This window comes from Mycteria americana, chromosome 3 (genome assembly GCF_035582795.1).
Source record: "Mycteria americana isolate JAX WOST 10 ecotype Jacksonville Zoo and Gardens chromosome 3, USCA_MyAme_1.0, whole genome shotgun sequence".
In the NCBI taxonomy this organism is placed as follows: Eukaryota; Metazoa; Chordata; class Aves; order Ciconiiformes; family Ciconiidae; genus Mycteria; species Mycteria americana.
The window spans coordinates 132,912,747-132,939,535 of record NC_134367.1 but is presented as its reverse complement, the minus strand read 5'-3'; the positions used below and the strand labels follow the sequence as shown (position 1 = coordinate 132,939,535).

Here is a 26,789-nt window from a genome sequence, read left to right as displayed (position 1 = left end):
ATTTAAATACCGTATAACCTTCCTCCACTGCGGTACCTTGGCTAGTTCTTTTGGTTACTTATACCTAAATGCTAAACACGGCAGCATGTTTTGTGATGCTTTCCAATATCAAATTTATCTTTGGAAGTTATTTCTAGTTATTTTTGTATGGCTGCCACGTTCAGCCTCTTTAACACAACTGCCTTTTACATCTTTGTCTGGGAAAGGTACTTGCTTATATAAGATTAAAGTTCTCGAAAACAAATATTTTAAAACAGGTTTTAACTTCTAAACGCTTTAAATCAGAATAGCATAAGGTAAGCACTGCAGAACAGTTTTCTCTTGAAAACGTTGTAATCTTAACGCTTTTCAATTTGTTTGTCTGCCTTGAAGAGAACTTGTCAGAAACTGTCTTTCCTGAGAGGAATTTTTCTGTGTTTAGCAATTTTATTTTTTCTTTTTCTAAAGCAAACTTAAACAAAATGGCACGTTTCAAGCAGTCTTATGCTCATGTTCTCTTCTACAGGCCAAATTTCTCGGGTATATTACATATCCGCCACGACACAAGACAGTCTTTCCTTAGGCTATGAAAAGTCAGCACATCCGGGACAAGGAAACCAAGTCAAGTGCTGAGCATCAAACCTGAACCGGACCTACAGAGTCCCCCAGAACGGGACTCACTCTGCACTCAAACTGTCACTCATCAGCTACCAGTAGGTACCACACCTGAACTAAAACCATTTATCTTTAGGAATAAAACCCTCATTTTTTTAAAAATAAACCGCCAATATTTTCTGCAAATGGCAACTAATTGTCCTTACATTTTTTCATGTTAAAAAAAAAAGTCTTTTGGAGTTGCATCATTTGGGTATTCTTGCAATTAACTGACACCTACTGTTACAACAGCACCTGACAAATTATTTTCTATCAAGTAACATAAGGTGCACTCATGCTTTTATGACATCGCTTCTGAAGTATTTAGGATCAATGAAACTTCTGGTCATTATACAGTGTATGTGATGCTTGCATGATTAGCATTATGTAAGATGAGCTGTTAATAATATGCTTCTACAAAATGCAGGAAGGATCCTGGGTGTGTACTATTATTAGATCCAACCCTGAGAAAACAAGCAGCAGCAGAAGGCTCAGAATATTTGAATTCTTCAAACAGATTTTTCTATTTGCAGAGAGTACGATTCCTATTTTGCTGAAAATAATCGGAAAACTCACCCATTGGTTTCAACAGACTTGAAATCAAGACCATAAGAGCCAGTTTCCAAAGGGAAATACAACTGAAGTGGATGGATATATTTGTCAGAGGCCCCTGTTAGTGGAAAACAGCATACAGGAGCCCCAGGACTTAAAAAGCAATCTGAAGAAATCTGTCGCAGATTATTTGGGACTATGAAATAGATATTATCCTGCTATGCTACAGAAAGAAGAGGTTTATGTGAAAAGGAATGTATTTGAAAGTATGACATCTTCTCAGGTGGTGAATTATTTAACAGTAAAAAAAAACCAAATTAAAAGGAGACCTTATATAACATGATAAATAGCCATTTCTGTGTCTAATTTCCCTTTGGAGTTTATTTCTGATAAAGCACTGTTCTGTAAGTCAAAAAGAAACTACAATACAACCACTGTAAACCCAAATAATAATGACGACTGTGTCGTGGTTTAACCCCAGCTGGCGACTGAGCCCCACACAGCCTCTCCCTCACTTCCCCCCAGCGGGATGGGGGAGAGAATCAGAAAAGTAAGAGTGAGAAAACTCGTGGGCTGAGATAAGAACAGTTTAATAATAATAATAAAAGAATATACAAAGCAAGTGATGCACGATGCAATTGCTCACCACCCGCTGACCGATGCCCAGCCAGTCCCCCAGCAGCGATCCCTACCCCCCGGCCAGCTCCCCCCAGTTTATATCCTGGGCATGACGCCAGATGGGATGGAATAGCCCCTGGGCCAGTTTGGATCAACTATCCTGGCTGTGCCCCCTCCCAGCTCCTTGTGCCCCTCCAGCCTCCTCAGTCGGCAGAGCATGAGAAGCTGAAAAGCCTTTGACCAGTGTAAGCATTTCTTAGCAACAACTAAAACATCAGCGTGTTATCAACATTATTCTCATCCTAAACGCAAAACACAGCACTATACCAGCTACTAGGAAGAAAATTAACTCTATCCCAGTCAAAACCAGGACAGACTCAGACAGCATGAATTCACATAGCAGCCCGGTACGGTATTCCCTAACCAAACCTATCCTAAACATTAGATTGCCACAAATACCCATGTACTGTAACTGTTTACATTCCTAAAATCCATGAACTAAATAATGAAATGCAAACATCTTAAACCACAACGTTTCCTTTCATAACCTATCACGCTATGCTTACTGTCAACTGATTCTTCGTCCAACGAGACTGATCTCGGCTTTTAGAAGCTGGCAGGGGCGACAGTGTAATTCCTACATACAGACCACAAACATAACTCATCACAGCTCCCCAGCGCTCTCTCACCAGAGCACATATATTCCATTTTTATGTTTTACATCTTTCAGGATGTCATATAAGCAGTAAAAAAGAGAGCAAATGTGTTCACTAGAAGCAACACACTCCCAAGGAGCTACAGTCACCTTTCTGAAGCTGCTCTGTCTACACACGCATCAAAGCTGTGCATCAGGGAAAGCACGTGCCCAGGACCAGACACAGACCAGTGCCTCCCCCAGAAGCCCAGCACAGCTATAGGTCTTCTTACTCATTAAACTCATGAAGAGTTCCCCAGTCCCAAGAGGAAGACAGGTGGCTTTGACTTGATGCCTGTTTCCGGACATTTTCAGAAAAATCATTCATCCATCACTGCATGGCAACTGAATTCCTGTTTTTTGTGTTGAAATGTAAATAAGCTTGCACAGAGAATTAACGAAACTGCCGTCTGAGAGCGCACTGAAAGGGTCAGCCAAGTGACCACTGCAGACTGTTTGAAGCCCTGAGATTTACAACAGGTAAAGAGGAAAAGGTAAGATCAGTGCTTCTAATCTGGCAAGGGAACACAGGCTGAAGACAGCAAGGATCAGTATCAGACTGGACAAATGGGCTTCAGCACTTACCACCACCCCCCCTTCCTGCCAGAATCTCATTTTTCATTCTTTCTGGAGACCTGCATCCTCTTTGGCATCACATCTTTTCCTTCCTGTTTTGATAAGCAGAGCGTAGCAACCCTCAAAGAGCACGCTGTGTGACGAGGTGGCGAAGCGCCAGAGACGAGCCAAACTCGGAATGCTATTTCTGGACTTGTCCAAATGTCTGAATACAATTAAATATTTTGTTATGTGGCTACAATTTCTGGTTATTTTGCACAGTGAGCTATGAATTCCCAAGACCACTAACATTATTCAGTGTCTTATTCATCAGTAAGCAACAAAGTTTTACCCGATGTTTGATTTTGGGACAGAAAAGCTTTAGTGGCGTAAAACCTCTCATGCCAGTTCAATAAAAGTTGGAACATTTTGATGAGAAGGAGGATGCTTCAGTAAAAAGGATGTTTGCCAGGCACATATATTCAGTTCCTTGTTTTACCATAGACTCCCAGTGTAGCCACTGGCAAGCTATTCAGTTCCAGAACTACCCAAACCTAACTCCATCTTTGCTTCACTTTTACTACTTGCTGGCTCCGAGCCTTCATCAACTGCAAGGTATAAAGACTCCGGATAATTTAGCCTATAAAACTACAGACCTTTGCTCTTTGTAAAATGAGGACAATACCGTTTTCCTGGTGTACTAAAAGTCAAAAGAATGAACATGAAAAAACTAAGAGATGGTTAGAAGCTACAGCAGTGGGAACTATTTAAGAACCAGAAAGAAAAGTTGGAATTTCCCACTGGTATTTGCCAATGAATTTTCTCGTAAATGTTGCTGAGAATGGTAAGATACTCTTTATGAGGATTTAAGCGTCCTGAGAAACTGTACACCAGCATGCTAAAGGTTTCTTGGGCAACTGTCAAGTAACAAGCACAACATGGGAGCCATATGCACAAGTACCCTACAGAGTCTGTGCATCTGGGAGAGCGTTCTGAAGTACAGGTCAGCATGGGTAAAAGGCTAGACCTTAATTACTAGGCCTCCTAAACACAGACAGACAAGGCAAATTAAAATAATGTAAACTGAAAAAATCTGATGTGCCAAGTGTTTTCTTTGCTCACCCGTCCAGCTGTAGCAAATGTAACTTGTCACAATTTTACAAATGTGGGGGAGGGAAATAAAGAGCAGGTAATTTCACTGTACACACAAGTGCACACACACAGACACCAGGTACACTGCACACAGGCTGGGTACACTGACGGCCTGCAGTTTCCAATTCGACGCCGTAGGTTCAGAACGGTGGTCCAACAGTGCAACTTCCCGGGGATGGTGAGAGGTCTGAAAAGGTAGCTTTGAGGCATCTTTTATTCCCACTATTCTTCAGGCCATTCCCCTGCCAGGCTGTCCTTAGGAAAATTTAGGACAACCTTAGTTTCTTAATTGACAATGCTTCTTATGGCCTTAAGAATCTGGTGTCTTGAAATTGCTCAGGTGTACTGCATTCCTAATAATTTTGAGTAACTACGACCACTACGTCGTGAACAGGAGATGCACAAAATAGCTATTCCAGCATCTATTCTCCACACCAGAATTACTTACACAAGGAGATACCAAAGGACTGCAGAAAAGGACATGGGCACTTGCTTACAGTCCCATCATGATTCCTTCAACACACACGTAAGTGACAACCTAGAAATATTCCTCATAAGTGAGACAGTTTCTTGCTATGATTTGAAAATATGACCATTCGCCCTATACGGCTGTGGACTGCCATCAAACAAGGTTAATGTCTGTGCTTATGAGATATGAGACATACCAAAAGCATGTTGCAAGACTGAGAAGCCGTTCCTGTCCCCAGAAGACCCTGTTTATTGCTGACCACATGAAGCTCTGGGCAAGCCAAAGAGGAAAACACGCTGTCACTGCAGCACTGATCCATTTGTTTCCTAAAGACTGGCCTGGTAAGGTTGCCTTAAGATAAAGAAAACATGCAACACATGAAACAAATGCTTCAATGTGTATGTGTGTCACTGTAACAGTACTATGAAGATGCTGACACAGAAACTGGTCCTGCACACTGCACCAGCGGTCATTAGAGCTCTCCATGTGCTGAAGGCACCAGCCACCACTTGCTTGGTTCTTTGCCTGTAGCCTATCATGAGTGTATTTATCATCTGCTAGAACACCCACCCCCACCCCCTACTGCTCCAAGCATTAGGGGCAGATTCAGGCAGCAAAAGAACGGCATTTCGGTCCCAGAGGAAGAGAGGGAATGGAAACAGCAACACCTGAAACACATGGCATGGGGACCTGCGAGGAGAGCGTGGTGCACTAGGAGCAGCAGAGGAGGCAGGGGCCAGGGGCCAGCAGTCAAGTGGCAGCTGTTTGCCACTACTAAGAGCTTTGGCTGGTCAATCACATTTGCTGCAGTACGAGAGAAAGAAAAGCAGTATGCTGCTTCTTAGTGTAAGCTGAGATGGCAGCGAGTATTAGCATCTTTCACTGGAAGAAGCTACGGCAGGCGATTAATATTCTAAGGGAAGCGAATAAGGCAAGTTACTTTGGTGCTCAGAAGCACTTGTAAATTATGATTGCTCCTTACAGCAAAGCCTTGCCCAGCAAGACAGCCACTGTGACCCCTGCATTACATAAACAGCAAAATTCTAGTGCAGAACAGACAAATTCAACTCCGTTGTATTTAACCCTGATCCCAAGCTGGTCTATGTGACAGTTTACGCTCTTCCTCACATCAGAAAAATGCACATATCTTCCCGGCCAGCGGTAGGACACCACGGTTTGATAGGTCAGCGTACCTTCAATACAGTGGCACTGCCTGGATGCTCTTCTCCCTGTGCTGCTCTCTAGAAGCATATGGTGTTCACAGCTGTACTTACACAGTGCACACGAAGGCTTTGTTAACTACACTTCAGATCAACTAATCCTTTTTTCTGGAAGAAAATATTAACTACAGCCCCTACAATTAACTTCAGCACTGCCTCCAGACCTCCACCAATATACATAAATAAAACACAGTTAATGGGATTCAGTAGTCTTTTGGAAACCACACTGGTAACTCCTACTGCACCTCTGCTTTTTGCGATGCCAGCCTGAAAGATGACAGTTTTCCAAAGTCTCTCCACTGCATAAAGTGTCTCTGTCGCATAAAAAGACCAAAACATGTTCCCACATGCCCCTAGAAAACAGTAAGCTCACTGCAGCCCCGAAAGCCCTCTGACTGATCCCCCAAAGCCTTAACAAACTTGACATGGAGCAGGAGGCAGAAGAGAGGACACAGTGACCCATGCTTACTTTTGCAGTGTGATTGTTCACACCTGAGCTAAGCTACTACTGCTGAGCAAATCTGGGGCCAATCATACAAGCTAACTCTGCAGAAAATACTGGGGAAAAAAAGCAAAATTAAGTCATCAAGTTTAATCCTAGACAGAAGCTCCCAGAGACAGAGGTGATTTATAACTATGTAGAAGTGAAGATGATAACAGAAGATGCACAAAACCTAATGATGGCAGGCAGCCAATCTGAAGTACGTCCTTTCTCACGCAGTTCTCAAGGTTCCATTTTCCAGCTGTAATGAGGTTAGCAGGACAAAAATCAGATATTCACGCCCAGGGAAGAATCCATTTCTAAAGAGTTCCAGGGAGTATTTGAAGGTGCTTCAACTGAGGGCTCTACATCCCTGCAGCTCTGAGCACCACCTCAAGTCTGGAGAGGTCTCCACCCGTGCCTGTACTCCCAGGTCTTTCCCAGAGGCATTAGGAGAGCCTGCGTTGCGTGCCGCCTTCCTGGCTCCTTTCATACATTGCCATGCATCAGTTCTATTCCGTGATGGAATGGAACTGGGGGGAGACAGAAGGGCTCTCACCCAAACCCAAAACATATTTCTCACTGAAGTATGCTGTATTACGTGTGCTGTAAGCCACATGACATCTCAAAACAGCCCCCAGAACACAGAAACAATAAAGGGAGTAATTTCTGTTTTCTCTCTATAAGCATGCCCATGCCAGAACAGAACTACTAGCTCTCAGTGCCTGCATCATCGTGAAGCTGGGCTGAGTATCTTAAAGGAGGAAGCACTGCACTCTTTTAAAGTATGTAGGCACCCGAAGACACAGCCACCTGCCTTGCTGGACTTTTGAGAGTATGGCAGTGAGCTAAGCACCAGCTTCTTATTCATTTCAAACAGGACGCACTTAGGCTGTAAGAAAACCAACCAATCAAAGCCCACAAACAAAGCAAAAACACAAAACACAAAAAGGACTGAAATATACATTGAGAATACAAATATAGTATTTCTGTGAGTGTTCAGATTACAGACAAACAAGGACACCCCCCCCCAATTTTTTTTAAAATAGGCAAGGAAATGAAACTGATTTTTTCAATCCAACAATGGAAATCATAAACCTGCACCGCAACTTTAAGCTACACAAATCCAGTTTGTAAAAGCTCTAATAATTTTATGCCTATGCACAATAAAGCTTATGTTCTCAGCATTAGCGGCAAAGAAAGCTACAAAGCTGTTTTAGTCTATTCAGTGCACAGGAAAACAATACAGACGTGAAATAACTAGATGGTAATCTAACCACAAATACCACCTGTAAAAAGAGATGCTCAATGAAGTGCTTCCTATTTTACAGAAAAGGCTTGCTACGTATCACAGACTGCATGGCACATTCTGCGGCACTCATTTCACATAAAACCATGCGCTTTATGTTCTGTATAAATACCCCGTTTACCTTAAAGAAACTTCCTCTTTTGTCCAGACAACGGGCTTTCATTGTTAAAGACGACATCTTCCCCTGGAAGATTCCACTCCTTGAATCTACGCCTTGAACTCCTAAAAGCAGAAATATTTTTTTAATGGTTAGTCCAGTCTGTAGGAAATTCCTTTCTAAGCCACAGAAACAGTCACGACAAGCCTTCGGCCAAAACCCTTTCTGTCAACAACACGGTCCCATTTATTTCCTACCAGAGTCCTTACATATCCCTTTAGTCTATTTTTTTCCATAAATTGCTTCAAAAAGACAGTGCTACTCAAGTTCCATGTTCCTCCCTTCTCTTCACAGCTGATCTGAGTAGATTTTAATGTGCTCATTAAAAAAGAATGCTAAAACATAACGATTGCTTTGTTTGTTTGCTTGACCTCAGCGTGAAGTACAAATAGAACAAAATGTTAGATGTCACTACAATCCGCTCTCAAATATTACAGTATTAATGGGGCTGAACGGGGGGGGGGATTAAAAATCACCCACAAGGGAGAAAACACATTACCATGAATGTAAAAAACAACAACAACAAAGAAAGGCTAAAAACCCCACAAAACAAACAAACCAACCCCAACGCCCTCCTGAAAGAGTCCTGCTTGAAGTTCCTAAAATGCAATTAAGTTTTCTGAGAGTCAGGTCCAAGTGAGAAACTGAAGATGCAGTTAGGAAGAAGCTGCATTTTCCACTATCAGGTAAACTGAATGAACAGCTTAACACCCACAAGACGACAATAATGCATAAACAGAACACGCGCCCACAATGAGAAATATCATGGGGACGATCTCCAGCTGATTAGTAGAGTTCCTCTAAAGTCACAGCCCATTCACACCGGCAATTTGCGAACAAACTGCTGAACTACACAGGAGCCAAGTTCCATGGCTAAAAAGTCCGTCTAGGATTTTTAACAGTGAGCTTCTAATTGCATTTAAATAGCCTAACTCTTCTCCTTGCTCACACATTTACTGACCACATAGTAGGTAGTTACGTGGGAAGTTTCAGTTGCCTAAATGGCAAATATTGCAGGTGCAAAACATTATAGACTAAGATAGAGGCAAAGCTTTTGATTTGATACCAGCAGAAATTACAATATAAATGGCAAGGAGCAGCAGTGGAAAACAAGTTTAGTGGCACGGCTGCAGATGGAGCTTGAGCAAAACAAGGCAGCTGGGACTGAGAATGCTGACAGTTAAAAAACCAAGTTTGACACATACCCGCCCGTGCACACACGCACACACAGGCTTCTGCTTCCCTCTAATGCCTCATGAGAGGGCAGCGACAAGGGTAGACAGGCCCAAGGAGAAACTTAAAAGAAAAAAGGGTTAAAGGAAAAGCCCTGGAAGCACAAGTACTGGAAAAGGGGGAGAGGCAGAAGCAGAAGAAAGAAACATTCTCTCTTGGTTTTAACATGTAGCCGGAAGCTTTAAATTGTTCACCCTGCTTCCAGCGGTCATACCGCAAGAGCACGAGAAAAGGTTACATTTTTCCACTTAGATTCCGGTTAAAAAGCAGCCATGCCGTGAAACTCAGGAACCAGCCTGTTTTCCAGGCAGAGTTTGCAGACTTTAAAGGTTGAAAGAAAAATCCTGAATTCTGCATTCTTGTGAAAGCCAAACACTAGAGAATGACCAAGAGCAGACAAAAAAACAGCACTGGAAAACCAATAATAATAATAATAATAGTTCTTTGTAAATCAGCATAGTTAAAGGAATACATTCCTGATGAGGCTCTAAAGCATTGTCATCCATGCTGCTTTACTTAGAGTCTGTCTAAATAACCTGACTGCCCCAACCCTGTAAGAGACTGCAGCCCAGCGAAGCGGGGGGTTTACAGGGGCTATTCAATCAGTCCATCTCCGTGTCCTCATTTGCCACACGCACAAGGGTACAGAACAGTTGTTCCACTCTGGGGAGCATCAGACATTTTAAAGACTTTTGGTATTTGATATTGGCTATTCTAAACAAATCTAAAGGTTGCCATATAACAAGAGTTTTTTAATTATAAAATAAAAATGTTTTCTTTCAATAAATTCTGAAAAGGGAATTTGCACCCAAAAGACTTAAGGTGGAGGGAGACCCAAGAAACCCAAACAGGAATTAGAATAAAAATTCAATTTTCCCAGTTGATGCTATCCTCTTAATGACAACACCAAATTCAATTCCACAGAAAAAAACCAGATTTTAAATGAGTTACAGTAGGGGTTTATGAGCAAGATCACGCAGTCGTATTTGCATCTCTAGTCTCAGTCATTAATCATCTCATTTGCAAACAATGACCCCTTCACAGGAAATCTAATGTTTTTAAATTTTCTTTCATTTAACCACAAGGATGTCTGCCTGCATTCCTGTTGCCAAAATAAGACCATGCCAAGATTCTTACATTCATCTTATTTCAAAACAGAACAGAAGTTTATAAGCTTCCACACTCAAACATACAGAAGAATGCACGATACAAATACACAGTTTGCCCTTCAAAGAGCAGTGTGACTCCAAGTCAGAAGAAAGCCTCAGACAAGACCACTGCTTATTTTGCTTATTAGAGGTTCTGAAGCTCTAAACTTTTCCATAGCTGCTATTATTGTTACTATTTATGTAATATTATTACTATCTGTATGACCATAACCCTGAGCTCAGCTGAGCTCCAGTCCTTGCTCTTCTCAGCTCTCTACACAGCCCCTGAATCCATCCACGCTACCCTTTGTGGTTACAGTGTAATTTCAAACTGACTTAGGGTAACCTAAATACTATTCCATGTTTGAGTGGTTTTTACTATTTCTGATTAAAAGCAGCACAGGGGGAAACACTGTTGCTGGTTTTTTGTGTTTGGTTTGAGGTGGGTTTTTTTTGGTGCATAGGCTTTTTTTAGGCCACCCAATATGCAAATAGACATTAAGACCCGCCGGAAAAATGGATGGCCAGGGGTGGGTGCAACACTCCAAAAACTGAGGGTGGGCCCCTACCTGTCTCGCACCTCAGAGTTCAGAGGTACCTCCACACGGTGCACAGAAACAACTGCAGAGAAACAAACCTACTGCCAGAAGGTTTCGTTTCTCTACACAGTTGTCCACATCTGATGCTTATTCAGATCCAAAACCGGCTGCAAAACCACTGCTCTCAAGTTGTCTTTGTTGAGTTCGGACAGTATGAAGCTGTCAGAAAGGAAAAATCTGCCTTCTTGGATTGGGAAGCCGGGTGGAGAAAGATGGCAAAGCATGTCGTCTCCTGTACTTACCGGAGACGAGCATTTTCTCCTTCCTCTGTGTTTTAAAGACTGAGAGTCTAGATAGATTTGCCTAGACACTGCCTGGGTGACTGCTCCGAAACCCATCCGAAAATGTCATCAAGCTGCAGGAGCCAATTCACTGTATAATTCACGTCGCCTTTTGTGCGGCCATCTGGAAGGTAGCCCTTGCTGTGTTTAAGCGGTCAGTACTTTACCTACCTAGCAGTCCCCACAGCCCTTCGCTCCCGGAGGGCAGCAGGTGCTAGCCTACGGCCCGCTGCGCGGCTTGGGTGGCTCCCTGCCAGCAGCACCCGTCTCTCAGGTAAGCAGCGCTGTCTTCCCGCAGCTCTCCAGATCCAGGACAAAGCTCGTGTGTGTGAAGGACAAGACGGGGCAGGGAAAAGGAACGATTTGTCTGCCTGGCGAATTTCTCTGAAATGCAATGCTGCTCCACGGATGCTGACACCCATGCAAGCTGTATGTTTCAAAAAAACTGGTGCTTTTCAGCTTCTTTCTTCCATTCCCTTCTCCTCCTGGTTTTCATTTACACAGGAATGCCAGAGCACCATTCAGACGCCTGGATGTAACCAAGACTTCTGACTTCTTGTCAAAACAGCTCCTACTTTCCTCCCTCTCCTGCAATTTTATTTGGTATTTTATATGTTCTTACACTTAACTGTAGTCGTGCCGACTACCGTCTTCCTGGACTTCTCGGGATCCTTCCCTTTAATCCTCTCATTCCAATCATGCTTTTCCAAGGCAAAACATCCCATTTTCTTTAGCTAAAAGTCCCAGCAAAGATGAGGCAGTCTGTATTCCTCCCCTGAGGTGGAAAGCAAAGGGCACAGGGAACTTAAAGTCCCTGTCCACAATCCTTCTTACCCCACCTCCGCTCAGTTTCCTAAGGAATCGAGGCTATACAACTGCACTGGCTTTCTGTGCCTTAGTTCCTAACTATTATTTTTGATCTTCTGGCCAACCTAGCAAGATCTGACTGAGGAAAAGAAGAGTCTCTGTTTACAAATGCTGACAAGAGGACAGAGGGAAGAGACTCCGTTAATGCCGTCACTGAAGGAAGAGGAGAGTTCTGCAGCCTTCCTTTTGCTGGCCAACCAACAGAATTAGCAGAATCCACTTTTTTGTATTCTAAGCCTAAATTATCCCACTGAAGGAACTGGCTGTCCTCGTCCATTCTCAATCTGTAAAGGCCATGCAACCACTGAGCATAGACACTCACAGAAACTACTTTAGGCAAACAAAAAAGGGTTTTACTATTCTGCAGCCAAGGAAGAACAGGAAAAAGTATCAGTCCAGACCTTCAGTATAAACTGGCAAGGGTCAGCTAATGTCAGAAGACTAAGGCAGATTGACAGCTGTCAACGTAGTCCTTAGGCCATCCACTTTGCCAGTAGCGGGGTGCAGTAGAGGAGCTGAAATACAAACCTTACTGCCTCATAACAGAAATGCATGGAAGCTAGGTAAAGCCTACTACATATGAACTTGAAAACCTATGGTGAATCAGCATCATGTTACAATCAAATTATAATAGCAATTTATAAATATATAGTATTAAAAAAAATTACAATTAATTCAGTGAACCCATTTTCTGGTGGGCTAAACTGGAAACCAGAAACAGGAAGGATAAATACATTTTATTTTTCTTTTTAAATGTGAAAAAAATACTTCTAAAATGCAGTCCTACGCTTGAGAATATGCTAAGAGATATACACAGAACTCCACGTTTTCAACAAATTTAAGCATCCTCATGCATTTCATTTTCCGGTTCTCCTAGCACATTTGCACTACCCCACGGAGAGGGTTGCGTTCATCTCTAACCTACAAAGCTCTGGTTTGTCTACTTACTCTGACCTTATCCGATTCTTGGCAGAATTAAACTTTTCCTTTTGAAAGTATTTCCTCTGAGAAGTTAACTGAAAGCCTACTTCCAGCGCCACACAGATACAGCTGAGCACAGTATCACTTTGAAAAATCTATCGAATAAGAGCCTCAGTCTGAAAACTATCATTGGTGCCAGGATTTTGCAGACCTCTCAACTCAAATGTTGCATTGTGTTAGCACAGCTGTATCCACAAGCAAAAAGCAAGAGGATTATGCAAAAAGGATTCTAACTTCCATCATTCTTCTGGCTGCAGAAAGAGGTTACGGCCTTTTTTTTTTTTCTTCAAATAATGCAAGAGCACATTACTTGTAGAAAACAAATAATGCATACAGCAAAAATGACAACTCACCCTTTACACAGTGTCGTATTTCTGTATTTTGTCATTTTAATTAAAATGTTTGAAAAAGCTTGGAAATAACATTCTCTGATCAACCTCCTTTTTCTTCAAGCGCTGTTTTTACTTTTATTTCTGCTACCTGAACGTAATGAGTTTGTGTGAGGTACTCCCCTGAAGAAAGCCTGGTTGCCACCAGTGTGCTGTCAGGGGGCAACAATATTTCTGCCCATAATGGGCTAAAAAAAAAAAAATCTTACAAAGATAGACACTCGTTACATACGTAGGCAGCAGGGCCACAAATGACTGCTGGCAATCCTTTTCAAGAAACAACACTCTCTTGAAAAACTAAAAAGGAAGCAGAAATATGTAACACTGCCATTAACTTTTCAGAACCAACGAGCAGATGGCAGGTGAACTGTGCTTACTACTTCCCCAATGTGCCTCTTAGAATCATAGAATCATTTAGGTTGGAAAAGACCTTTAAGATAGCCAAGTCCAACCGTTAACCTAGCACTGCCAAGCCCACCACTGCACCATGTCCCTAAGCACCTCATCCAAACGGCTTTTAAATACCTCCAGGGATGGTGACTCCACCCCTTCCCTGGGCAGCCTGTTCCAATGCTTGACAACCCCTTTTGGTGAAGACATTTTTCCTAATGTCCAATCTAAACCTCCCCTGGTGCAACTTGAGCCCATTTCCTCTCATCCTATGGCTTGTTACCTGGGAGAAGAGACCAACACCACCTCTCTACACCCTCCTCTCAGGTGGTTGTGGAGACTGATGAGGTCTCCCCTCAGCCTCCTTTTCTCCAGGCTGAACAACCCCAGTTCCCTCAGCCGCTCCTCATAAGACTCCTGCTGCAGACCCTTCCCCAGCTCCGTTGCCCTTCTCTGGACACGCTCCAGCCCCTCAATGTCTCTCTTGTAGTGGGGGGCCCAAAACTGAACACAGTATTCGAGGTGCGGCCTCACCAGTGCCGAGTGCAGGGGCACGATCACTGCCCTAGTCCTGCTGGCCACGCTATTTTTGCTACAAGCCAGGATGCTGTTGGCCTTCTTGGCCACCTGGGCACACTGCTGGCTCACATTCAGCCAGCTGTCAACCAACACCTCCAGGTCCTTTTCTGTTGGGCTTCCCCAAGCCTGGAGCGTTGCATGAGGTTGTTGTGACCCAAGTGCAGAACCCGACGCTGAGCCCTGTTGAACCTCATACAATTGGCCCCGGCCCATCGATCCAGCCTGTCCAGATCCCTCTGCAGAGCCTTCCTCCCCTCAAGCAGATCAACACGCCTGCCCAACTTGGTCTCATCTGCACGCTTACTGAGGGTGCACTCAATCCCCTCTTCCAGATCATTGGTAAAGATATTAAACAGAACTGGCCCCAGTACTGAGCCCTGGGGAATACCACTTGTGACCGTCCACCAACTGGAGTAAACTCCATTCACCACCACTCTTTGGGCCCGGCCATCCAGCGTTTTTTACTCAGCGAAGCGTACGCCCGTCCAAGCCATGAGCAGCCAGTTTCTCCAGGAGAATGCTGTGGGAAACGGTGTCAAAGGCTTTACTAAAGTCTAGGTAGACAACATCCACAGCCTTTCCCTCATCCCCTAAGCAAGTCACCTTGTCATAGAAGAAGATCAGGTTGGTCAAGCAGGACCAGCCTTTCCTAAACCCATGCTGACTGGGCCTGATCACCTGGTTGTCCTGTACGTGCTGTGCAATGGCACTCAAGATGATCTGCTCCATAACCTTCGCTGGCACCAAGGTCAGACTGACAGGCCTGTAGTTCCCCGGATCCTCCTTCCGGCCCTTCTTGTAGATGGGCGTCACATTTGCTAACCTGCAGTCAGCAGGGACCTCCCTGGTCAGCCAGGACTGCTGATAAAGAATTGACACTGGCTTGGTGAGCACTTCCTCCAGCTCCCTCAGTACCCTTGGGTGGCTCCCATCCAGCCCCATAGAGTTGCATGTGTCTAAGTGGTGTAGCAGGTCACTAACCATTTCCCCTTGAATTATGGGGGCTTCATTCTGCTCCCTCTCCCTGTCTTCCAGCTCAGGGACTGGGTACCTGAAGAACAACCGGTCTTACTATTAAAGACTGAGGCAAAGAAGGCATTAAGTACCTCAGCCTTTTCCTCATCCTTGGTCACGGTGTTTCCCCCTGCATCCAATAAAGGATGGAGATTCTCCTTAGCCCTCCTTTTGTTGCTAATGTATTTATAGAAACATTTTTTATTGTCTTTTACAGCAGTAGCCAGATTAAGTTCTAGTTGGGCTTTGGCCCTTCTAATTTTCTCCCTGCATAACCTCATGACATCTTTGTAGTCCTCCTGAGCTGCCTGCTCCTTCTTCCAAAGGTCATAAACTCTCTTTCCTGAGTTCCAGCCAAAGCTCTCTGTTCAGCCAGGCTGGTCTTCTTCCCCACCAGCACATGGGGACAACCTGCTCCTGTGCCTTTAAGATTTCCTTCTTGAAAAATGTCCAGCCTTCCTGGACTCCTTTGCCCTTCAGGACTGCTTCCTAATGGACTCTGTCAACCAGGGCCCTAAACAGGCCAAAGTCTGCCCTCCGGAAGCCCAAGGCAGCAGTTCTGCTGACCCCGCTCCTTACTCCTCCAAGAATCAAAAACTCTACCATTTTGTGATCGGTATGTCCAAGACGGCCTCCAACCATCACGTCACCCACAAGCCCTTCTCTGTTCGCAAACAACAGGTCCAGCGGGGCACCTTCCCTAGCTGGCTCACTCACCAGCTGTGTCAGGAAGGTCTCTTCCACACACTCCAGCAACCTCCTAAACTGTGTCCTCTCTGCTGTATTGCATCTTAATACATTTTGCAAAATTTGAAATGCAACACCACTGAATTTACCGCCAGGCACACACCTCACTAACCCCTCCAAGGAAATTATTACTCTTCCTGTAAAGAAGATATGAGGTAGTTAAAGGCAACCAGCAGAATTACATGATGTGCAAATATTCTGAACCTTGTTTCACTGATCAGTTACGTCCCACCTGCTGACATACCATTTTATGCTTCTAAGTTTTTTCAGTTGCTACATTTGTCACATCAGGCACTGTCACTCTTAAGCCTCGTTTCTCAGTACGAGTAGAACAAGGCACTGCGTATCCCCACAGCAATAGCTGTTGCTCTTGGGCCATTACGGCAGCCAGCAGTCTCATCAGGGTCCGAAGCTCCCTCCGTAGGACTGCCTTGCCTCTTGCTCCGTTTTGTTCGAACTCTACCAAGACAGTCACTCGGACAGGCTGAGTACTAAACAGGAGTTACAGAAAAGCAGCCAAGTCACGGACTTCACTATGGTCCCGTCTTTCAGACAAATCCGTGTCTCTCATTTCACCCACAATGCTAATCCGAAGCCTGAATTTCCATGGGTTGGGAGAGGACAGGACAAGTACAATCACCGAGGATCACTACACTGGTGTCTGGCTCTGGACATCACCCCTGCAGACACCCGTCGGAGGCTGGGAGAGTAGGTGTCCACGCAGGGTCACTGCCCATGGCTTGCAACAGGGACAAGAGGCAAGCACCACGCAGGCCTGCTCTGCTCAGTGAAGGGGCTGCCTGGAGGAAGCCCCAGCTCCGGGCTCCAGCAGCCCCTGGAAGGCAGAGCGCACGGCAAAATGGTTGACGTGAGAGAGGAATGGCCGAGTCATAAGACCTGTCCAAGGGATCCAGATACTTCGCAAATCAGAGGCTTCCCCTGAGCCAAGACACAAACTTGGTGCCCTTCACCCCCTTCCTACTGACACCTTTTCAAGGCAGGCAGGCGATCCAGCCCCTAGAGCACAGCCTGTGCTGTTCAGCGTCCCTGTCCCTGGGACCCACCTTGCGTGCCTGCAGCTGGGGCAGCTTGAGAAGGCCACTGAGCACTTGCCCGCTCCTGGGCTGGCAGCCCCGGCCATCTGGGCCTTCCTGAACTTCCTGGAGGCCTGCACAGAGGAGGCCAGAGCCTGGCCAGCAGCGTGATCCCAGAGCCTGCAGAAGTCTCTGATCTCCTCAAGCAGATGAGCTTTTGGGGCTCCTAACACCAGTGCCCACCTCCCAGGGGACAGCCACGACTTAGCGAGGGCCCAACACAGCCTTGGCTCACGTGAGTGTGAGGGGAAGGTGTGGTGCAGCTGTGAATCTGGAGGCAGAAGTGACGCCTCAAGAACTGGCAAATGAGTTTGAGGAGCAAGGTGTAGCATCTGGAGGTGCAGGGAAGAGTTTGCAGGGTCGCAACCTCATATCCTCCTCATAAGCAGGAGGATAATGGGCTAGATGGACCCACACTTGGATGCAGTATGGCTGCTCTTTTCCTAGTAGTCCTCTTCCCTAGAACAAACAGCTGGGAAACTGCCCTCCCCCACCCTGCCCCATTCATAGCTTTGACTTACAGTTTGATATCTAGGAGAACATTACTCTCTGTAGCATGCAAAGGTTACTCTTCAGCTCCCAACATTGTCAACTTGCTTATTTGTTACAGGTCACAGCTGTTTTCAGCTTCCTTGGCTTATCATTTCTGACACCTGTATTTGCACCCTGAAGCAACAATGCTCCTCATCCTGGTTAACGTAGCAAAGCTGTTAAAAATCACAGCCATCTTTCCAAGGACTCCTTCACCTCACCATGTCTTAAGCTGTAAAGTATCAGCAACTGCTTAAGGAACTACTACGTGGAGAGACTCGGATCTTCAGGGGCTATGAACCAGTCCATGCATCAGGCTTGGTATATTTATCTGACTTAATCTAAAGTGGGAACATCACTGCCAAACTTACACATTGACCTTTCTACATCTGGTTTCAGCTAGTCATCGCTCCTGCCTCAACCAACCTTTTGCCTGCAGGCTTATTTTTTCCCCTTGATTACAGATCCTACTCTATGGCAACCTTTTAAGAGACTAAAGGATAAAGAGGAATTACTTTGAACTTGTTTCAGCACGGCACTCTCAGGAGAGGTTTTAAGTCCCATTAGATTTTGGATAGATCTGCCGTCTCACTCACAGCTGTCTACCCACTTCTTTTATCTATGCTGAAGTCATAAATGCAGAAGTGAAAGCATCTGAAAATCCCATCTGAAAAGCGAGCAAGAGTTGGCCGACTCTGCTCCCACTGACACGAACAGACATATATCACTCTTTCCAACAGGAGCGTACAGTTAGGCAAACACTGAAAGCCTCGGAAAATCCAGTCCTTAAGCTTTGCTGAACATGGCACACTACTAAGAGGATTACGTTAGCTGCTAGTGCTGTCTCTCTGCACCCCTTCCACACAGTTTCTTCTTCCTCTCTTCCACTAAACAACCTCTTCCTGCTTGCTCCCATGGCATACTTTCCACATTACTGAAAAGGAATAAAAACCCAAGTCATTTCCTTTGGCACAGCATTTAATCGTGAAAGATACTACCACATCTCTTATAAGAGAATGATTGTACGTTGATACATTCATGTCTTGTTTTGCCTCTAGACATGTCAGAGAAATATATTTATAAGATTGGCTTTGATTTGGATAGCCTTTCAGAAGGTTCATATTATTCCCAAATTCCCTGGCCTGGATATCTCACAAAACAAGAATTTCTGGCAGTATTTCAGTAATTTCCATTTGTTATTCCTGCCAAAACCAGTGAATAATAAAAGTGAAAACATTCAGAAGTATGTTCTCAAATCCCTTAAAAAATATTTAACATTGAGCTGCGGTTCCTGGAAGAAGCAAGAAAAGGTAATCACTTGAATTACAATATAGCTTCAAGGTCTGGAGAAGCTTCAGAGTTCCTAATGAAGCATTAAGTCAAATGCAGAGAGAGATGGGTTACAGCACCTGCATCTAGATGGAGATGCACCAGACAACCACCTGCTGGGTTTGACTGTGGGTTATTTTGGGCACCTGGGAAAAGCATCTCTACCTCCTGTACCATGAATCCCAGAGAAGGATGAGGGTTTCAGTGTTCATGTCGTAACTCCTACCTCCTTGCCCGAGAGAGGCACCAAGGAAAGCTCTGACCATACCACTGCCAGAGATAACATTCCTCCATGCAGCAAGGGGGAAGCAGAGACCTGACCTACTGCCGGTTCAATAGCTTAAACACTTCTATCTACTCAAATACTTCCATGATCTAGGGTTAAGTGACTAGATATGCTTATTCTGGTATTAGATAGCTGTACCTAGAACAGCATCTTTTTCTACAATTTACTCTTTTGCACCTAACAGTTACTGATATAGACCATAATTTCTATTTCATCATGTTTGGAGAAAAAAAAAAAAAAAAAAAAAAAAAAAAAAAAAAAAGAAGCGTGCTGACCCTACTGAAAGCCTGGTAAGGACACTGCAGCATGCTTTTGAAGTATACGTCATTGTTTATTAAATGCACGCAGAGTAGATATGCAAAAGTTCAGAAGATGGGGAGAACGTATAGGTAAGATTTTCCTGCTAAAATAAACAACCTGATGGAAGGAAAGGAATACCTTCACCTACATTTTTAAGGACTTGCCAAAATGTACACCAACATTCTTAAAACTACCATGTGGTATTTGTCTGTTCTCCAGATCTGTAAATTTTTAGGACTACTTCATGGTCAATATTCTCCATTATCACCATTCTGTGAATCTGTAATATACAGGAAAAGAAATCCTGCAACACCATAATATAGCAGATCAAACCTGAACTTACATCCCATACTATAGCAAGAGGGTTCTTGCATACAAGGTATCTTTACCTAATGGTTAAGGTATACGTGTTTGAAGCAATAACAAATTCAGTACTGGACGTGGAAAGATGCCTTGTAGTTTACCATTTATTTGCTAGAGTTTGTGGGTCTTTCCTCTGACGGATTAATCCCATACATGCTCTACTTCTTGTTTGCAGAGTTTTATATCGCACCAGTAGACAATAACAAGGACTACCTTTATTTCAGAGAGGGTCAATCTCTCTTGGGTGCCCCTCAGTCAGCAGAGAAAGGGTAACTCTGGAGAGGACACAGGACGGACACTTAACGGCGGTCCCCTAAACCTGCCTCTCCTCTCCCCGGCCACAGGGAGAGCCTAGGGACAGAAGCTGCCCTAGCTGAAGCTAACCTTTGCCAGTTCTCCCATTAAACCACAAAGACGCTCTTTAGAAAGATTAGCAGGTACATATCAAACCTTTTCAAATTCAACAGAATAAGCCAGGCCAGCCACACGTAAAAGCCAGGATGATGTGGCTGATGCTCCATGCTTACAACTGTTTTTAAGCCAAAACTGACTTCTGGTACCTTAAATTCACTGGGTAGCTTGAAACCTCGCAAAACGTATCCAAAATGTCATAGCGTTCACCTGCCTCAAGAAAAAAAACCCCAACACACTCCTCTTACATTGGACATCAATAATTCGCAGACAAAGTGTTCTTTTCTGTAGATAATTTCAATCTCAAACTCCCCACATGCTGCTGAAGTATCTCAGAGACCTATGAACAACAGCCAGGAATTAATTTTACCTATTTTCTTAGTCTGATAACAGAAGCACAACTTGTCCGCACAGCAGTCAAGCACACTATTTATAGCATTCTGCACTTGCACAACCTCCTCTTAGGTCCGTCAAGTGCCAATACATACTTTCAATGCATGGTAGCAGAGGCAGTGAAACAGGCACCACAGGCTGTGTGTACTGTCCTGTAACGTTACTCAGGTTAGCGTGAGCAGTAAAGACTGCATTTCTGACACACGTCGTCGGGTCCAAACTGTTATATAAACATCAGATGGCTGAATTTCCGCAGCACTCTAAACATGCATGACTCCCATTTTAAAACATTGCTCCAGTGTGGCAGAGCATTACGTACACCAAAGCTCTCGCACATTGTGCTCAGTGTTTTCAGAAATACCGAGCAGCAAGTTTCAGCTGATTTCCAGTAAAAGTGATTCACTTTTCAGAGATAGGGCAAAACAAATTGCTTTTGAAAAATTCTTCTTCATGTAACTCGTTGAAAAGGATTCCATTTGTTTACCCAAAGCAGCACACAGAAAGGGCCCCCCCTTTGGGGGGAGGAGGGCAGGCAGAACTAAAAGTTGTTTGTTTGACCTTAAAAGTAAAAATTAGCCATGGATTGCAAGATAGAAAAGTGGCCTTAAGAGAACTGCAAAAGCTGCACATATTTAGGGTTATCTATTAATTGAAAAAAATCTTTTAGGCTCTTCACTATTAAAAAAAATAATAAAATCAAAAGTTAACTAGTTTGTATGCCACTGAACAATGACAAAACATAGCTTCTTTCAATTATAATGCAATAGCACTTTCTAGTTGTGTTTGTTGCATCACTGATCTGCTTAATAGATATCTCCCTATAAGAAAACAACTATTCTCTTACTGCAAGCAACTGTTTCATTATTCCCTAAGAAATGTTTTGCAAAGATTATTCTTTGTTCGGCTCTGTAGTTAAAAGTAGTAAACTATTGTTCAGGAGGTAGCCAATGCCTAAGCAGCTACATCCTATGTTTCATAAAATCAACAGAAAGATTTCCATTGATGTCCACAAGTATTGGAATGAGGTTCAGCATACAGCACACTAAATGGCATCCAAGAAGAGCCTATAAGAAACCCGTAAGTCATTGAGCATATCTGTTACTCCAATCTCCACCTAAAAGCTGGTACTGCTCACTCTGAGACCGCTGAATACAAACGCCGGAAGCGTCAATGTGCTGCACGCCTCAACTTCAGCACGAGACATCAAGGCAACGACTAACTAGGGAACAAACACCATTTTCTTATTCTGGTGTTGACCTTCGGCTCATCTTCCATGTGACACATTCAAAAGAAAATATGTAAATTGTACCATTGGACCCCCACTGATCTAAAGTTTTATCGATTAGCTATGGAATCAGGTCATCAGAAACGCAGTACACTTGACACCTTGTTCTTCAGATAGCTCTCAGTGACAGTAGCTGCTACTCTCCAGTCCCAGGTTGCTCTTCCTCCGAGTGTAGTAAGTTAAGGCAGTTAAATATACAGTAGCTTTATTTCAGCTGAGTCTATGGTAGGGGTTATATTTGAATTTCTTGGTAAAAACTGTTAAGACATGTAACCACCTGGGCCACTTCTCAATTTAGCCCTTAGTATTAGTTAGGAAAAATGTCACCCTTTTCTCTTTATTCAAGCAATTAGCATATTACAGGAAATAGTAATTTTGTGGACCATATAAACTCAGACTGTATACCAAAAGCTTTGTTCACAGTATCAAGGAGCTGCACAGTAACACGTCCCAAGACATACAACCCACAGGATGCTATAGCTGTGCAAGCCTGTACTCAACATCGGTGTCCTCACTCACGTGATTACGTATTAGCCAGCAGGTTAAGCTACCTCAACGATACAAGAAGTAGCATCAGTGCAAAAGCGACGGCCTTCACTGCTTGCAGCAGTGGAGAAAGCCGCCCCCACGTTGTGTAGTACTGGCTAGCGCTGAGGCTCACACTGCCAGCACCCCAGGCTGGCTTGCTCTGCAAATCCTGCCGATACCTCATCCTCCAGCCACTTTTAAAAGAAAGTCCAAAGCAAGGGGAGCATTTGAATCACTTTTTGGATTACACGTGTATCTAACATGAGACAAATCTAAACAGCGTGGCATCATCTTTAAAAGAGAAAGATGTTTTTGTGATTTCGGGAAGCACACGTGCCTTCTTTGACCCTATGCACGGTTCCATTAAGACAGAGTCCCAGTGGTTAATGCACTCTCAAGATTTACGAAACCGGTCTCAGATTTAGTGAGAACTCTGATGTATAACTAGTCTTCATTTCCCATGAAATTTGGGAGCAGTACTGCCCCACCTTACAGGGTTTTTTCCAAGGAGTAAACCACTTAGCGCTGACAGAGTTTCAGATACTGTAGCGACAGGGGTCACATACGATAACCCTTCATGGCCATCAGTGCATATATAGAGGAAAAAGTGGAACATATCACAAAGCAGCAGGAAGAGACCACATAAAAGAAGGATGAATATCACAAGTGAAGGGAACCCACTTCCACTGAGACACACTAACACACACCCCCCACCCCCAAACTGCAAAGCAGTGCTACACCCGTTTGGCTCATGTCAATGACATTTTCTTTGTTCTGTAACGCGGTGCTAGGAGAGACCTTATTGCTGTCTACAACTACCTAATGGGAGGGTGTAGAGAAGAGCGCCAAACTTCTCAAAAGCACGTTACTAGAAGGGCAAGAGACAAAGGGCAATGTGGAACACAGGAGCTTTCAACTCAACGTAAGAAAAAAAGGTTTTCACCACAAGGGCGTTCAAACACTGGAACAGGGACCCAGAGAGGCTGGGCTGTCTCCATCTTTGGAGATATTGAAAACGCAGGGGACCAAGGTCCCGAGCACCCCGATCTGACTGGAAGGAGGGCTGGACTACCTGACCGCTGGAGGCCCCTTCCGACCTCTGGATTTTGCCAAGACTTCACAAAGGTGTGTGTATTCCCCTTCACCACTGGAGTATTTTCTTGAATTTCTATTTAATACACAACAAATAATAAAATCAAGTATAAGACTTTGTGTTGCAGGTTGCTTCACTTTTTTCTTCTTTGCTTGCTTGTTTTGAGAGAACAAGTTATCAGAGGAAAAGCATTATTTTTCTTTCTCGGTTTCTCACAGGGGTGGGAACACCCCACCCCTCCAAAACACATTTTTACTTTTCATCACACAGAATTACATTTGCATAACCCAATAGAAAGCACAAAATCAAAAAGCACATCAGCTTAAATAATTAATAAATAAGACTTCTAGCTTTGTATTTATTAGCAAGTGATACACACCTGAGTATACAAACACACAGGCTGAGTGAGAAAACATCTCCAGGTGCAGAAAGCTCTGAACTCCGAGCAAACAATTTAATGTACTATTGGAGCTATGTATCAGCAGGAGAGAGAAATGTTTGGATGTCTGTTTTCCACAGGGACAACTTGACTAAATAAACCACAACTATTATTTATCTACCCCTGGAAAATGCATACAAAAAATTGGCAGCTCACCTAGTGAGTGATACGTGAACATTTATCTAATGTTAAATAAATGGAAAAAAAAAATAGAGCGATTGAACTTCATTCTTCCCTCCTAAAATAAGTAGACTAAGTGTTCTGGGTCAGCTAGTGTAAATCCCCTGAAATTCCTGGATCTTGAAAGGATCAACACACCTCTTTAAAGCTTCCTACATACTGAATTACACCAGGTCAGCACCAAGTGACTAGCTTGGGTGGACTCAAGCTATGCAGCTGTGGATTTGCTTTTTGCTCAAGAATACTTCCATGTCATTAGCTACATTTCCACTATTGCTTTCTGACCAAGAGGTTAACGTAATCAAACAGCCTATGTGAGGAAAATCACGTGCAAGTTTTTGTGGTTGTGCTGTTCATTTTAAACACCTGCACATCACAGACACACAGACACTACAGACAGTTTGCTTCTTTACTCACTCAGCACTCGCTCACTACTTATTTTTACAGAACCGGCTGCTTTAAGCACCACTTTTTGTAGCACACTTCCAAAACAGTTACCAGCTCTTCTTGTAGAGCCAGTGCACAAACACAGCAAACCATGAAGTTGAGAAGTAAAAGATATTTTTCCCTCAATGAACAAAAGAAAATATTTTCATTAGAAAATCTTTAAAAGAACAGTGCTTATGTCTTGATCTATTTATTTTGTTTTGTGCACTGAAAGGTTTTCTTGCAGTCTTTTCTCTTAGTTAAATCGAACTCATTGCTCTCCATACAAAGACCTCCCATGTAAATATACCAGACAGCAAAACACTTATGCCTATACCAGAGTTTTCACTGACCTAACCCAGTTCGGACCCACCAGCCATGAATAGATAAGCTACTCAATGTAGAAGGCTTGCATCCCTGTTTGTCTTGGCTTCAGAGAGAGACTGGTGAACTGGGTTTGCCCCACTAAATCCTTCAGACCTTCTGCGCTACCACACCACAGTGCTGCTAAGCTGTAGTATGTAGAGGGAAAGCTACCATCAGGCTCAGAATGTGCAACTCGTTCCCGAACCACACTAACTATACAGAGCGGAAAAACCAGACCGAGCCGTATCTGTGAGCCAGTTCGCTGTCGCACAAGTGTGCCAACACAGCAAGCAGGATAATCACCAAGCACAGCGTTCTCATTGTCCCTTCAGCTACGCCACATACACATCACGGGAGATGAAATGCCTAGACTTATTTCATAATGTTACTAGGAGTTAAAAAAAAAAAAACAAACCCAAACCCACACACAAGATCCCAGGGAGAAAAGCAAACTGAATTTGAAGAGTCTTTATTTCTTGCCTGTTTGAGGATCCAGTTGGGGTGGGGGGGTAGGCATAAATAAGGCAATCTAACAGTTCTTCAGAACAAAGTCTGCAGATAGCATAACACAAGGGATTGCCCCTACCTGACCTATTTGGAAAAATTAGGAAGGAAGTTTAAATCCTCAAAGTCATTTGAGGCACCTGTACATTTCCCATAAGGATCAAAACTATAAGACTGTTATAAAGAGTGATTGCTTTTATGAGAAAATTCACCCACAACTTTGACCAACTATGCTCTGAAATATTATTTTAATTATGTTTTTCTCATATAACTGAACTGCTTTTTATTTGGGGGGCTGGGGGGATTCATTTGGGAGCTGCTTTCTTTGAGGGACAAGGGAGTTTTGGATACTCAAATATTTAGAATCTACAATTTAGTTTCTAAATATATGTTCACCAAATAAGTGAGAGAAGCCAAACATGACATACTATTCTGATAAACACTGTTTATTGTTTCTTCTTCCATCCTATTTCTTTATGGGAAACAAATAGTGAAAACAAAAAGGTTATGACACACACCAATGAAACCCAGGAAATGAAAAGCTGAAGGCTGTTGAAATATCTGTCCCAAGTTAATTCCACTCCTCTTCCTTTTTTTATATATACACCATGGGACTGACAATGTTAGCCTCAACCAGGCTTCCTGGCTTGGGCCTCAATCCGTGTAACTTCCAAGTCACGTACCACAGGTCATCCTTCCTGTCCTCATGCTGCTCCTCTTGATCTTCCTTCAGAGGACAATTGTTCCCTCTGACCTCTCCCTGTAACTTTTCCCTCTGATAACCATCTTGGGTACCTCCATCATCTTAATGCTCCTTCTTCTGTCACTGCTGCCTTGCAATTCATCAACAATGCAAAGGTCCCTGCTGCTTTCCTGGCCCTCTTCCCTTTTTCTATCAGGTTGTCCATCACTAGCTCTCCTCTCTCACTCTGCTTATCCTGACCAGCCCCAGTCTCTCCTACCCCAGCCCCTACACCCAGCTTGCCCTCATTCTTGCAGCTGAACCCCGGGGGATGAAACCCTATGACTTTGCCACCTTTCTTCCCCGTACCTGTAAGTTTTCCATCCACCAACCCAATTCTCTTCACATTTTGCAGTTTTCACTATTTTCTACTGCCTATTAAAGCTCTTCTCCTTTTCCACCCCTCTCTCCCTAGCCATCTGCATAAGGATCCTGGAAAGACAGATGTATT

General features: G+C 43.7%; 1 protein-coding gene across 13 annotated transcripts in view; it reads right to left on the bottom strand.

The window, feature by feature from the left end:
- The window catches only part of RIN2 (Ras and Rab interactor 2), a 123,352-nt gene that overhangs the window by 44,732 nt on the left and 51,831 nt on the right, over nt 1-26,789 (bottom strand). For 9 of the 13 annotated variants that reach the window (XM_075497120.1, XM_075497121.1, XM_075497123.1 and 6 more), the window contains one exon: nt 7,805-7,905. The exons of 1 other annotated variant lie outside the window; for it this stretch is intronic. In XM_075497120.1, coding sequence (XP_075353235.1) covers nt 7,805-7,861 — 57 coding nt within the window. In that variant the 5' untranslated portion in view covers nt 7,862-7,905. Of the gene's footprint in view, nt 1-4,869; nt 4,988-7,804; nt 7,906-26,789 lie in introns of those variants that run through there. 3 more of the 13 variants (XM_075497126.1, XM_075497116.1, XM_075497128.1) reach the window with 2 other exon arrangements.